At 37.5% G+C, this 15484-nt stretch overlaps 1 protein-coding gene across 2 annotated transcripts in view; it reads right to left on the bottom strand.

Annotated features, from left to right (window-relative positions):
• The window catches only part of NLGN1 (neuroligin 1), a 375596-nt gene that overhangs the window by 178332 nt on the left and 181780 nt on the right, over positions 1 to 15484 (bottom strand). For both annotated transcript variants that reach the window (XM_059479156.1, XM_059479155.1), the window contains one exon: positions 13398 to 13550. In XM_059479156.1, coding sequence (XP_059335139.1) covers positions 13398 to 13550 — 153 coding nt within the window. The remainder of the gene's footprint in view (positions 1 to 13397; positions 13551 to 15484) is intronic.

Below are 15484 nucleotides of genomic sequence, written 5' to 3'. Positions count from 1 at the left end.
AAGATGTCTCTAAAACAGATTTCTGGGTTCTGCAAGTTGTTAAGCACAGGATATTTAACCTCATTTCTGCAACTGCTTCATTCCAAAACATTTCACTACTTGGATTTACTGAGAAGCTGCTTTTAAAAGTACCTTCAATCTGCTTCATTCATGTCAATTGCAGCAAGCTATTAGTTGTATTAGTTGTAATTGGCAATTTAATTTTTTCCTCTCTTTTTCTGCTTTTAGTGTATGATCAACTTCCAAAAAGTAAGGTTTTAGAATTTCACTAATGTACCCTAAGCGATGCATTCATCCATAGCCCAGGCAAATTTTACTTAAGGAATTGGTCTTTATCAAAATGTGATTTTTCAATATGCATCAAGAGATGTGAAACAAAATGTCCTCAGGAATTGCCAAATTGTCTGGAAAAGGAACAGTGAGATGAGTGACAGCACAGAAGAAACACCCTGGCATGACAAAAACACAGGAAAACCCAGGATGGAGGTGGTTGGGTGCTGAACCTAAATAAATGGCACCAAAGCAAACAAGCCAACATCCAGCTTGCACTGGATCCTTTCCTAAGAGGAAAAAAAGACAAGGAAGGGAGAGAAAATGTAGTTTTTCGTTGTCTTATAACTTACAGGCAATCTTTGGGATTCCTTAAAATCAGGAGCTCCATTCCTGAAAACCCAAATTCCAGCAGAGAAAGCTCCAGCATAAGCCCTGGCACGATCCAGCCTGTGACCATTTGATTCCTACCCACCTCCCTCCTGCTGCACAAGTCCTGGGTGATGCTGCAGTGAGGGCAGGGCTTACCTAAAGGCCTGGGAAGGCTTAGGTGTGAAAATGTTTCTGCATCTCTGCTCTGGGCATAAGCCTGGTTAAGTTTGCAGGAGACAGATCATTATCTCTCACTGCCAGGCTGTCAAAACAGAGCCAGTTTTCTCCATTGGGATGGTGGAGTAAGTAATTCCTCCTGTGCCCGTGAGCCAGGGCTGAAACCTGAGCTCATGTGAGTAGATGATACATCAAAAATAGGTAGTAGCGTGGTTATTGTGGTTGTTGCTTTGCAGAAAAGGTTTTTTTTGCCCAATACAACTATAATGGGCTAATTCATTTTCAGGCGAGCCCAGACTGTGCAGAGAGAAGGTTTAATAAGATATTCAGGCGTTAAAAAAAAAAAAGATAAGGAAAGAAATATAAAATATAATCAGGTGTTAAAAGACCAGGTAGATGTCTAGAGAATGATTAATCTGCTCCTCACAGTACTCAGGAGCCACTGCTCTGCCTCACCATCACAGAATCACGGCTGGGACCTGTGGGGACCTCAGTTCATCACCTCCCCTGCTGGGCCAGGGTCAAGTCAACCAGGTTACTCAGGGTTTGAGTAGCTCTGGGCACTGGAGACTCCCCAGCCTCCCTGGGCAACCTGATCCAGCATCTGGCCATCCTCAGAATACACGAGGCTTTTATTTTTCGACTTTCCTCTATACGTGGTGCCTACTTGTCCTTTTGCTGGATGCCACCAAGAGTCCGAGTTTGTTTTTTTAAAATCCGCCTCATTCTCTATAAACTCACATTGAAGCCAGTGAAAGCCCCACACCTTCACCTGCTTGTTTTCATTCCCTTTGGCTTTTTGCATCTTGCTGGCTTGGCAGGGAGAAGTTAAGAAGCAGGTTCTGAATATTTTTCTCCTGGGTTCTGCAACTTTGCAGGATGACTTTAACAGCTAACTGCTGGCACACATTGATCGCCACAAGTAATTTTGTTTCTTTCAGCAAGATTGATTATCTTTACCTAAATCATAGAGGTCTCCTGGGAGGAAACACTGAGAAACTGCAGAGAATGTGATGGGAAAAGCTTTTAAAGGACTACAAAGTTTTAGCGGCAGAAAAGGAAGAGCTCATGTAAATGAAAAGCACAATCTCATGACAAAAGCTCTCATCTGTACAGTCACACAAAGGAACATATCTATTTCCATCATCCAAATGCCAGCATTCAGTCATTAATGGGAAATAAACCCTCTCGGGCTCATTTTTCAAAATTGTTTTGTTGGAGTGTTGTAAGGGAACCATATAAAAGCAGAGCAAGGCTCACACACTCTGAATGCAATACCCAGAATTTGTGCAGAGTCTTTTGGAATGCTGCAGACTCCAGGAGTGCTGAGCCACAGAGGTGCCTGCAAGAATGGGAGTAAGGGACAGAAACAAGCACGTGGAGCCAGCTTTCCTTGGTGCTCCAGGCAGCAAAATCAAAACCTGCACCTCCTTCAGAGACACTGACACCAGGCTGTTCTAGAGATGCAAAAACTTGTCTGTACAAACATAATATTTCCTGTTTGTGCTTGGTCCTGGTAAGAAAAGATCAGGTTCTAGCAAAGCTGATGGTTCCCAATGGCAGCTGCTCACCTCCACCTTGCAAGAGGACCTGCTCTATGACAGCCTGGAGCTGGATCTGGTTACAAGACAACACTGTCTGCAAGACAAGGGCTTTTTTCAATGTTTTTAGATGATCCAGACTTTTTTCTAACCCTCAGCTGCGTCTTTGATACACTAGCCAAGCAATGATCTTTGATCATAGCCAATGATGTTTTTGTTCATATTTTGCACGTCTCAAGAAAAGAAAAAATAAAGGTTAAAACTGAGAATTTATTCTTCATAATACTTTTTCAATATTATCAGTTCCACAACACCTACTGAATACTCTCCTGTTTGTAAATTTGTTTGTACACAGCACTTTCAAAAGAAACCTATCAACAAGAACATCTGCTGCCATGACTGAATTTGAACCAGAGATCAAAACACTACTTATGAAATATTTATAAAAAGAAACCAGCCAACAACTATATAGAACTTTCAAAGGATAAAAAAGCAACATTATGCGCTTATGATGGGGTAAGGAAAAGAAATGTGTGCATTGTTTTAAAGCCATTTAAGAATGGAACCTTAAACCTGAAATTGTGATCACTACTTCTACAGCATCTACCTAGAAAAACTGCAAAAATGAAACTCAGGCACTTCCACAGATGTTGAATTTTGTTGTTGCTGGAAAATGCAGGTTATATCTTGTATTTTTCAATAACTTTTTTAAAGCACATCTTTAGCTGGAGGGAATCCACATTAGAAAATCTCTGCGCTAGCAAGGAAGTTGTCAAGTGATTTCTTTGTTATCAGAAAGAAAATAAATGAAATAGAAAGTACCTTTATGAAACAGTGAGTACCTAAATTAAATAGTGAGTACCTTTAAGTTATCTTTAATAGCAATTCAAGAACCTAATGATAATCAAAATCCAAACAATGTGCATCCAATCAGCTATCAGGTACAACAACAGTGAAAGGGGCTCTAAGCTTTGAAGACAAAGGATGTGCAAATCCATGAAGAATCAAAAGAAAAAAATTTAAGTAATTGAATCATAGAATGGTTTGGGTTGGAATGAGTCCTAAATATCATTTAGTTCCATCCTCTGCCATGGGCAGGGACAACTTCCACTATCCCAGGTTGCTCCAAGCCCCATCCAACCTGCCCATGGACACTTCCAGGGATCCAGGGGCATCCACAGCTTCTCCCTGTGCCAGGGCCTCATCACTCTCACAAGGCAGAATTTTTTTCTGGTACCTGAAATAAATCTACTCTCAGTTTGAGGCCATTCCCCCTTGTTCTCTCATTCCAGGCCCTTGTCAAAAGTCCCTCTCCATTTTTGCAGCTCCTTCAGGTGGTGGGAGGCCACAATTAGGTCACTCTGAAGGGTTCAGAGTTGAAGGCTGAGCAAACCCAATTCTCTCAATCTTTCCCCACAGGAGAAGTAAATTATCAGAAAAAAATGGTGGAAAGAAAGTTAATATTCCTCTTAATGTGAACATTTCCCTTCCAGTCCACCATAATTTAGCCATCCTTGTTAAGAACCATATAATGGCAAAGGGAAAATATTTAGAGAACATTTTTCGAGAGGCACGTAGTAACGAAGTGAGTAATTACAACATCCCCAGGGTGCTCAGGAGGGCATTTTCCAGGGTCATTAGTGTGGTTCATGGGTAGCTGAGAGCACATGGCCTTTGGCCCCCCAGCACACAGGGGACCCAGGGAAGGACACCCCATGGTGTCACTGCTGCAGCAAAGGCTCGCAGATGAAATACAAACCCATCTCCAATGGAGACACAGCATTTTCCTGCAGCTGAAAGCAAAATTTCAGTCAGAGAAGCAAAGCAATTAATGGGTGATAAACTACACCAACAAGTAGAGATGGGAATGAAAATTTTGGGAAGAAATTCATTTCCTTATGTGTTTCCTGTTGGAATCACTGAGATGTCACAAATAAGTGCTTACCAAACTCATTGGATGTTGGAACCTAAGTAAACAAAACAGCTTAGGGATATGTTTGCCTAATCTTTTTGAAATTATTTGGAGCTATATGGTGCTCCGACTCCTTTCTTTTAATATTTTGTGCTTCTGTACTGAACAATTCACTCTTCAATAGGAAAATAAATAGTAAAGGAATTTGTCAGCATACGTATGGCAATTTAAGATCACTCAACCCAATTCCTGGTGGAAAGCCTTGAGAAAATGAACAAAATATAATGACTAAGGGATATTTCATTTAAAAAAACATCCAAGATCTGACAAAAAATACAGCAAAAATTATGTTTAAAATCAGTAGGATTCTGAATGCATAGTGAGTCTCCCATACAAAGGTTGTTCAAATCTCTTTCATTCTATTTCATTAGGATCTTGAAAAAATAGTGAGAAATTACTGCAGAACAATGAAAAATACCAGTAAGATTTATTTCTCAGGCAATAAACCCCCTGAAACGTGGAGGATATATTTCAAATTCTTAATTAAAGTATAAGTGATCTTTCTTTTCCCTAAAATATTTTTAGCTTGCAACATATACAACACAAGACATATTCAAACTACTTTTACAAATGCATTAGTAGCTAGCATTTATATTTGCTGGAAGGCAATTTTCATACTTTGCTTAACAAGGGATATTCACCAATATACAACATTTCCTCTGGCCTTTCAGAGACCTTCATACAGCAGTTTTTCATACAATGATGTATTCAAATGCAGTTTTTGCCAAAATAATATTTATTTGCCAGTACATCTTGGGAAATAAGAAACCGGTATCAAACAACAGTCTTCTATATATTCTCCATTAGAAGGTAATGCAAATTGCAACATTTTTACTGTAGTGTTTTCTAGGTTGGCTGAGTCAGGCATTTACACACGGATCACAGATTAAATAGAAGAAAAAATTTAGGACTCTCTCTCTTGCCAGTACTGCTGCCAAGAGAGTTTTGTACCTTTAGATCTATTGTTCACATTACTCTTTTTAACCATTAAAAAGTGCTGCTACAACCTTAAAATACAGATCTTGTTCAACTGACTCAAAAATATCATGAGGTACTACATCAAGGAAGCATCAGAATAATATTTGATCTAGTACCCATATATGTAAACTAATTTGCACACGAAAAAACCCATAAAATGAGAAATTTTATGCAATTGAAATGTGTGAAAAATGAGAGCAATATTTGCAATGGAAATCCCTGTCAAGTTATCTATTGCTTCCAAAGCCCCACAGTATACAGAAGTGCTTAATTTAAGCTTCAGAAAACTACTTTAATATATGTAATTAAATGCCATCAACTGGGAATTTAGAAATATTCTATCTACTTGTCCCACTACCTCTATCATAAATGGTGAAAGAATTTTCATTCACCTGGTTTTCTGGGCATGAATTACAGCTGCATAAAACTCAGGAGTGCAGAGTTGCTGACCCACCAAGGCTGGGCACAGACCTGACTTGGCTGCAGAGAATTTCTTAACGTCTTCCTACTTGGGTTGAAAAACAGAATATTGGGAACTCAGGGGATTATTTCTGTTTGGGAATGCCGTGCAGTGAGATAAAAATCGTATTAAAATCCCAATTTATCCCCACCTCTTGGCTTACAGTCAGACAGGTCCTTTCCTGGGAAGTTTGGCATCCTGGCAAAGGCAGAGCAGCCTAAATTCTGTTTGCTTCTAAGGATGGGGCCAAATCTGGCTCCCCAGGAAGTCTCCCATCCCATCCCATCCCAAGAAAAACAAAAGCTTAGGATATTGTAGAGTGAAAAATGCAGGTACTGTTGCACAGCTGAAACATTAAGAATACAGTAGATTTAAGGTTTTGGATGGGGATCAGTGATGATGCAAAAGTAATTTGGTCAGATATTACTTGGAGCAAAGAGAAGGTAGTTACACATAGCTAGATGATAAAAATTACAAATAACATCATGTAAGGTAATAGGGTCTCAAAGATTTTGGCTTTTTTTTTCTGAGGCTGTGAGGTATTTATAACTTGTCTTCAGTGAGATCTTTCTCCTTTCTATTTTGCAAATATTATCATGCTGAAGTTTATTCTGCTCTAAAAGATAAATCTGCTATTTAGAAAAACTGGGATACTTTTATTATATGATTAAATATTGATGAAGGAAGTTTATCTTACCAAAAAGTAATTTTTCTTGACAGAAATGACACAAACTGTTCTTATGCCAAAATGAATAGTTTTAAAGTTTATTTGTTATTTTTTTGTTTATCAAAAAAGATGTCTAGAACATCAGAGTAAACATGTTATTTAAAATGTACCTGTCCCAAGATAGAAACCTATTCAATGGCAAATAAAATTATGTCTTTGTGTCCTAGAAAATAGAGAACTGGTGTGTGCATGCATCTTTCCAAGCAGGTGGATAATGTCAATTGGCTGTGCTAGAAAAAGCACAAATAGAAAATAAATGGTTCATTTCAAGAGTGCACTATTTACTCAGGGTTCCCATTTCATAAATATCTTGCCTGCTGTGCTTTGCAGTTGACCCTTTAAAGATCTCCAGTCAATAACCCATTGTTTACCTCACATCCATTTCATCATTTTGGTGGTGCAGACCCAAGCGTGGAAATTTCCCTTTCTCTACTCCCCACCTCCCTTTGGCTGGCACTAAATCACCAAAAAAAACCCCATAAATTATCATTAATGACAGCAGGTCTGAGATTTGAATGCTAATTCTATTAATGGACCTATGAAATGAGGACACTGCAAATCTAGATGAGCTGTGCTTGGGCCTCCTGCAAACTGGGCTGCCCTGAGGTTACCTGCCAGATTAAATAAGAATTGTCTAATACATTTTTAGAATTCTAAGGATGTGTAAATCAGCTCTTGTGAAGTACAGCACCAGGGGGAACAGATAACAGCAGTACTCTCTCTATCTTAACTCCTGCTATTTATCTAGAATCAAATTCATTTGGAGGGTTTCATACCAAGACTCTGTGGTGCCCCAGGCTAAGGTGGGATCAGATCAGGCCTTCTGGACACCTTCTCTTCTCTGCAATCCTAAAATATTTAAATTTCCTTTACATCTAAAGGAAAACTGTTATAAAGCTGCCAGGGATCCCTAAAAGTATTTGTGGATTAACATTCCTTGCATGTTCTTGCACCAGAAAACTTGAATGATTTTTGACTGCACATTTTGATGTGTTTTGAGATTAATTTTCCATCTTTACTTTCAATGTAATGTACTTTTAATTAGGCAATAATATATAATCTTCTGCTCATCTATCACTTTTACTCAAATGTTTTAGGAAATGGATAATAGAGAAGAGGCTCATCAGAGACCCTTTAGAGGTGCAGCAAGGCTGGAATAAAATGCCATCTCCTGACAGTACCTTTAAGGTTTCATAAAAAGATAATGGATGTGCTTGTCACCAAAGCTAATGATCAAACATTTTCCCACTTTTACTGGATATTAAATTGTGAACTATAAAAGAAAACCCCACAGTCTAAGCAATGTAGGAAAAAGAGTCTTTGCACATTTTTTATCTTCTTTGATATCTAACTAACATAAACCTTCTTATTGCACTGTTACTTTCACTGAATAGCCACTGTGCCATGAGATGCTTACTTTTACTGAAGTGAAAAGGCTTCTCCTCAGGAGACACAACTCTCCAGCTTGCAGAAAAAGAACATAATAGGATCTCTGCAAAAATACTCAAGTGAAACAAAATGCTAGTTCATCACAGTATCTTTAGAAAGTTGACCAAAGCTTTTAAATCTAATATGAAGCAATTTTTGAAAGTTTTATATATAAATTTTACCACATTATTTTTAATAATATTTTAATCCTCTTTTTAATATTTTCAGTAGTGTTACCATGCTGTCAAAATAAAGAGCAAGGCAGTAAAAAAACCCATCCAAACTCTGATGGAGACAATACAAAGTAAATCATTACCTAAATTAGGGTAAATCAAATTAATTCATTTGACAAATCAGAGTAACAGTGAAAAAAAAACAGATCTAGTTTGAAAGCAATGGGCAAAAATGATGGTATGTTACTCTATCAAAAAAGATAAAAGTATTAAAACAAAACAAGACAGTACCTTCTAGTCAATCCCAATGGAATTAGACCCCTGAAATAGGCAGGTATTTCCAAGTTGCACTGAAGCAGCTTTCATTATAATATATTCTCATCTCTGTGACCTGCAAATGCCCAGCTGATAATTCTTCATCCCATGAAAGGTTTCACCAGGCTGCATCCTGGAACTGCCATAGTGCTGATGCACATAAGCTTGCTCATAAAGGAAAGGTTGTGCCTTGTTTTTCCTGGCCTGTTGGGAGTGTGCAGCTGCTTGCTGAGAGCAGGATGGACGAGGGCAGAGTTCTGGGCTTGGCAGAGGCTGCCCAGCACTCACTGCAGGGCTGTGTCCTTGTGTTTCACGCACCTCTTTGGACAATGAGAGGTTGCAGGATGGCATCACTCTGCACAGCAGCAAATACAAAGCTGAGGTGTTTTCCTAATGTATCCAGGCACACAGCAGCAAAATATTTTATGGCATAATAAGACTCATTCTCTGTCACTAATTTATCCATAAAGCTCCAACAGTCACTAAAAAACTTAAGAAAGGGCTTCTGTGACAGTGCTTTTCTCTTTGTTCTGTTTTCTGTCACTAATGTGTGTTTTGTTTGGCATGAATGCTACAGCCCAGCACAGCTGGCTCACACAACACACTACTGAAAAATGGAATTTTGGGCTGGAAAACACAACAGAATTCTAACAACAGCTCTTCTCAGAAGCAGTTCTCTGCAGGAGGAGCAAATACCTTTCCAGTACCCTTGTTGTCCATCACATCACTTCAAATTATGGGCAACCAGGCTCTGTCACAAGGGGATGCCCTGCACTGAAGAGCCCCATTGATTTCAGTGCAGTTATTTGGGAAATAATGTACTGAGTAATGTTATCAGAGCTTTCAGCCTGCTGCAGTGGCCTTACTTGCAGCATTAAAAGTAAAAACTAGAAAGAAAAAAAAAATTGAAGTGCTGGAACACCTGGATAAGTGTTTTCTAGTCAGTAATCCCAGACAATGTTCTCAAACTAGAGGGTGACAGTATAAATGCGAGGCTAAATGACAGTAAAGGTTCCTACATCCCCCTCAAAAGGGAAAATTTCATATAATTAAAGAAGGCATAACGAGGAAAATCTTACTCATGGGTTTGCTTCCATTTTGACATGAATTTTGGTCTAAAAGTTTAGGATGTTTGCCTTCCCAAGGCAAATATTATGAATTCCTAACAGAAAATACAAAATACATTTTTCCTTTTTATTTATTACCACCTTTGATCCAGACCCTTGGAATGACAATTTACTGTTTCTGTAGGGACAACCACTGCCTCTTAAAGAGGAAAAAATGAGACATTTAAAGCAGTGCTCGAAGTAGAGATTTCTCTAAGTCATTATTTCTGCTCCCTGTTCAGTTTGTGAGCTTCAATACAAATGCTTTTTTTCTATTAATGTTCTGTTAGAGTCCTGTGGCTTAAAGATAACCAAGAACAAAGAGTATAAATTAATAAAATGAAGAAACAAATTCCCAGTTAGTATAAACGAGCTCTCTCCTTTCTCTCCACTATTGAAATTGAAAGCAGTAGTAGCCAATGGTGACCCAAAGCATTCTCCTACTCTAAATAAACCTTTCATAAGAAAGAACACAGAAAACAGCACTGACAGTAGTAAATCTGTCCATCATGATCTTTTCTGAATGTTGAGTAGACTCCTTTTATAAATCTTTTCTATCTTCTTAATGAAAATTAAATAAAATGCTCCTGCTTTTTACCAGGGGGATATATATTGAGTAAACATTTGACATCTCCTATCAGCAGAGTTTAAAAACCAAACTTTTCTTCATGCGTGTTCTTTCCCAAAAAGAGGCCATCAAGATATATCTGCACTGTCCTTCAAGGCTGTTGGACTGCTTCTGCAGTGCTCCTTCTTGGTGAAATTGCTTGCACAAGACTTGCATTCAGAAAGAATCTAAAGAAGACATAGTGTGGTTCCAATTTTTTACTTTCTTACTCAGTAGTCCCCAATTTCCCAGGGCAAGCAGTTCTCTTTTCCATCATCTTTATTAAGGACAGTCTCTAACAGACTTGCATCCCCAGACTTGTTTCAAAGACAAAGTTGGGCCAGGGAAGCCATCAGGGCTTTGGGTTTTTGTTCGATTATTTGGTTAGTATATTTTGGTTTTATTTTGGATTTTATTTTTATTTTAGATGCACTTGCTCCATTATTCTTTAATTTTTATTATTGCTTTCTCTTTACCAAATGGATTTCTCTTTTAAGCATTTTCTAATATTTTATTTAGAAATAAATCTTGCATCTCCAAAAAACACGGTCCATAAAAAATTAGTCCATAAAACAAGGGATCATTCAACTCAGAATAAACAGGAAAATAATCTGAACTGTCTGAATAATCTGGAGCTGTCTACTGTGGACTTAATAGTAATACTGCAAGGACCTTAATACCAAAATACATCCCCAGTCTCAAGTCTGGAAGAAGATGTTACTATTTCAGCTCTAAGCATTTATTGAATGATAATGATCTATCAGTTTAATTATTTAAGAAAAGTCAACATCTTAGTGAAATGATGGCAGAGGACTCACAGAGATCACCTATATAAAGACATCTATCCACAAAAGTCTGATACAAGAAACCAGATCAATAAAGGTCATGTGTAAGGGAGAAGACAGACCTTATTTCATCCCTACATCTTCTCATGTGATTAATAATTCCTTAAATTTTCCTTCTGCCTTTAAAGCCAGGCATTTTACACAGTGGTGAGGGGATATCCAGGTATCCCACAGGCACCAATCAGTGGAGCTGGACCTCTCACCTTGTGAGATGTGATCAGGAAAGGGAAGACGAGAATTTTTTCCCTATGTTTTTGTAAATCCATATCTTAATGTGACTGCAAAGGGTAACATTCTGCTGGAACAAGGAGGAACAAGAGCTTCAAAATATCAAAATGCTAAAAGCTGATATCTACTGTGATTCTGTACAGTCCTACTCTGATGGTATCTGCAGATTAGAAAACAAGGAAAAGGAGGAAAAATTTAAATGGCTCAAACTTTCTTTTCTGATTCTTGCCCTGTTTCTCCACTACCTATTTAATCATTATTTATTTAATACATGACAGATAGACATTGCACCAAATACAGTAGATTTGTATGACTTCTACATAAACAGCATTGGTTTTACTAAGGAAACCCCAAAACCCGTTACAAGGTTTGCAGAACATCATATCAAGTATTCATACCAATCGCTGGATTCTGCTGTGAATTTTAGAGGTTTTACTGTAATAGGTCCCACTTAAAATAAAATCATCTCTTTGACCCTTGAGGCTCAGTAAAGACCATGAAGCCCAAAGAATCACAAAGACATGAACAAAAAAGAAATCCTCTAAGCTGATGAGATGGTAACTATGGGTTGCCTCAGTGATCAGTGTTAATTTACAAGTGCAAAAACCATTATCATCAACAAAGGTGTATTAATTTTCATCTTTCAAGCAACTAGCCCTTTTAAACACTGCAATTACTAATGACTTAGGAATCAGACTTAATAATACACAAAAATAAACAGCCCTTTTAGATAATAGATACTTTCTTTTATACTGGCAAATAGTACAGAGAAATATTGTTTGAGACATTAAAGACAGGCACTGGTGCAAAACTGAAATGTTGATTAGAGGCACAGGTAGCAGATTATTAACTGCTGTACTAATATGTGTCCAGGACTTTAAGTTATCACATAACTAGAAAACAGGAGGAATAAAACCATACAAAATACCAGAATTCCTTACTTAAAGTGTTACACCACAAATGAAACCTCCAGTACCAAGGAAATAAATCCAGACAATAATAGTGATATCTCCATAAATTATTCAGTCCCTTGTAAAACACAATCACAGTAGACTAAATTCAAAATCTAAAGTTAAAATCTATTCCCTCCCCCTGAAGTTAGGAAATTAGGATAAGAATTTTTAACAAAAATGAAACTGTTGGAAGACAATTACCCAGATGAGCAAAGCAGAACCGACCCACTTGGGGACTGAGCTGACCAAATTCAAAACACCAAGAACAGAGCAATGACAAAAACCAACAACCCAAAAGTAAAGTAGAGTAGCAGACATTTGAAAATTAAATTGACTGGTGTTCAGAATAAATTCCCTGCTGTTACAGATGTTCCAGGGAATACCTCTATGTCAGTATTCTGAAGTTACTGTTCTGATCTCCATTATATCCCAGGATCCAGCTCCTGCTCTCGGGAGTCTTAGCATGCAATATTTTGGTAGAATATGCAAAAGAACCCTTTAACAATCATGTTGTCTCAAGAGCTTTATCATGCATGTGACTATTCTGAGAAAATAGCAGAGTAGGTTTTTTTTTCCATAAACACAAGGTAACAGAAGGAGACCACACACCTCTACCAACAGCACAAACACGTTCTATTGAATGTATTTGAAACAATCAAAATTAACTCCTTCATTCTCTAATACATTACCTGGAAAAGAAATACTGGATGTATTTGAATGACACCCATACCACTTCTCAAAACCACAATGAAGCTCAAAACAAACAGGTAAAATGATGTTTTCATAGCATCCTTCACTTTTTCAAAGCATAAAAAAATCCTGGTAATTAAAAGTTAGTCTCTTCCATTCCACTAGCAAACTCTACCCTCTATGGCTTAAAAGTTCTTAAAAAATTAATTTACCTATCTATGAATTAGAACATCAGGGTTATTCACAGAAACAAACAAACAAAAAAAAAAGTAGAAAAAGAAAAAAAGGAAATAAAAGAGAGAAACTCTTCTGCCTGGACAGTTCAGCAGTGGGAATACCTGTTTCATGCAGCATGACAGCAGGCTCTTCCAGAAAATACCTGCAATGTCTTTATATCCCATCTCCAGCATACAAACCTTATATTTGACACAGAAAATTTAAAAATACTTGATGCCTCTCTTCTGCTTTTTTTTTTTCCTTTAAAGTACATTCTCACATATAATATGAATTGCATTGCAGATAGCAGGGATTAGTGGAAAGCTGAAAGCTTCTTACCAAGCACCCCAAGGCGATAGTTGACTGTGATGACTATCACATTCCCATAACTTGCTAGAACACTGCCATCATATAAATTTCCAGTGCCTTCCATGTAGGACCCTCCGTGAATATACACCATGACAGGCTTAGGTCCCCCACTGTCCCGAATGTCTGGAAAAAATATTAAGACACATTTTATCTCAAGAAAGCACCAAAGAAGATACATGCAATATTTTGAATTTTTTTTTTAATTTTTTTTTTTTTTTTTTTTTAGTGAGGTTATTTTTTTTTCCAAGTGTATCTCAAGCAACATCTTTTACATAAGGAAATGGGCAGGTGGGAACAAGCGGTCCTTTGTGGCTTGCTCGTAACTAAAACTCCTTTTTTGTTTTTGAAACACTCTGAAAAGCAGAAAGGAACTGAAAATGGTAACACATTTGCTCAAAAGCAGTGAGGCATTGCTCTGATTCTGGCCCTGCTTAGTTGGGTGTCTTCTGTGTAATGTCTGCTAACATAAGAGTGAGCTCATTTTGGCTGAACACTTCTCAAGCTCACTGCAACCTTCTGTTATCTTAGCTAAGGGAAATCTAACATATTAAGAGAAACAAGATTTCTGCTCCTACATAAAGTGTTGATTTCTTCCACTTCCCTAATTTTTAAAAGGCATGTACAAACAGCAGTCTTTGCATGGGTCTGCAGTTTGAGTTCAAAAAGTACTTGTAAATTTTTTAGCAATTAGACCTTGAATTAAGATTATTGATAACTTCTGCAGTTTGAGTTCAAAAAGTACTTGTAAGTTGTTCAGCACTTAGACCATGAATTAAGATTATTGAGAACTTCAGGGTAGCCTGAAGTTTAAGGTGCATGTGTACTTCTTAGTTTCCTAAATCATGAAAAGGACTATTTGAAAAAATAACTGCCTGAAACAATACTGAAAAATCCCCATCCTGCATTCAAAAAAAAAAGCAGCAAGGCTATCAAAAGTGACATCAAAGGCAGGGAACAGTTTTAAAATGTTAGAAGCTCTGCCATTCTCTCTGACAAAAAAATTAGATATTGTCGTAGTGTTTTGAGTTTGATTTAGGTATCCCTCCACCCCTCAACAGTCCTATTTGCAAACGGATGCATCTACTCAGAATAAAATTCTGAATATATGAACAGTGTTACTGCTCTTGAGGAGAATTGCTCCTGAGTATCAATCCAAAACAGTTGGTATGGGCTGATATGTTTTAAAAAGTTGGGGGTTTTCTGTTGGACAGGAAATAAATCAGCTTAGGTGTAAATTTAAACTGTTACATCTGATTAAATTGCATTTTGTTCTGATTTACTGGGTTCCTGAGTCTCTCCCACAACCCAAATCATAATATGCCATAATAGTCCCTCAAAAGCAAAAAAGCCAATAGCAAGACAGCATAGGAAAATTTCCCAGTGCTGAACTGTTCTGAACATTCTGATTCAAAACCACTTTTTTTGTCATTATGACAGTATTCAAGTAACTTCTCTGATTGCTTCCTTCAGCATTTGAAGAAACCTCAGATGTATTGTTTATTCCTTTGATTTGGGAGGATCTTAGTTTAGAAGCTTTCAAGGGAGCTCTCTGCAGAACTGTTGGAATTGTTTCTGGAGGAGCAGGTGGGGGCAGCTTCCCTAAAAACCCTGCTTTTGGAATGAGTTGAAAAACAGCAGCACAGATGTTCCTGTTTATAAAAAGCCAACTGCTACTATTACTTTGATATTGATTCTGATTTGAAGAAAATGCCAGAACAGTCAAGATCAGAAATTGGACCTTCAATATTGGAAGTACTAGAAAAATCACTTATTCAAGACCAAAAAGATGATGAAAGGTTGTGCATGAAATTGCTCTCCTTGATTGTGCTTTTAGTGAGGGCTTTACAACATACAACTTTCAGAGTGTAAATTTACAGAGATTATTTATCTTCACTGTCCATAGGATGGAGTTATGAGCTTCTCAGGCTTAAATTCTACACTGAAAAAATTCTTCCAAAATTCATACACTGTTTCTAGTATGTGCTTGTTCCTAGTCTATGCTGCCTTTTTTTTTTTTGATACAAATACAGAAGCAATAATAAATTATTAATCTGAAA

This window comes from Ammospiza nelsoni, chromosome 10 (genome assembly GCF_027579445.1).
Source record: "Ammospiza nelsoni isolate bAmmNel1 chromosome 10, bAmmNel1.pri, whole genome shotgun sequence".
NCBI lineage: Eukaryota > Metazoa > Chordata > Aves > Passeriformes > Passerellidae > Ammospiza > Ammospiza nelsoni.
The sequence above is the reverse complement of the archived record's forward strand: the minus strand, read 5'-3'. Positions and strand labels throughout refer to the sequence as shown.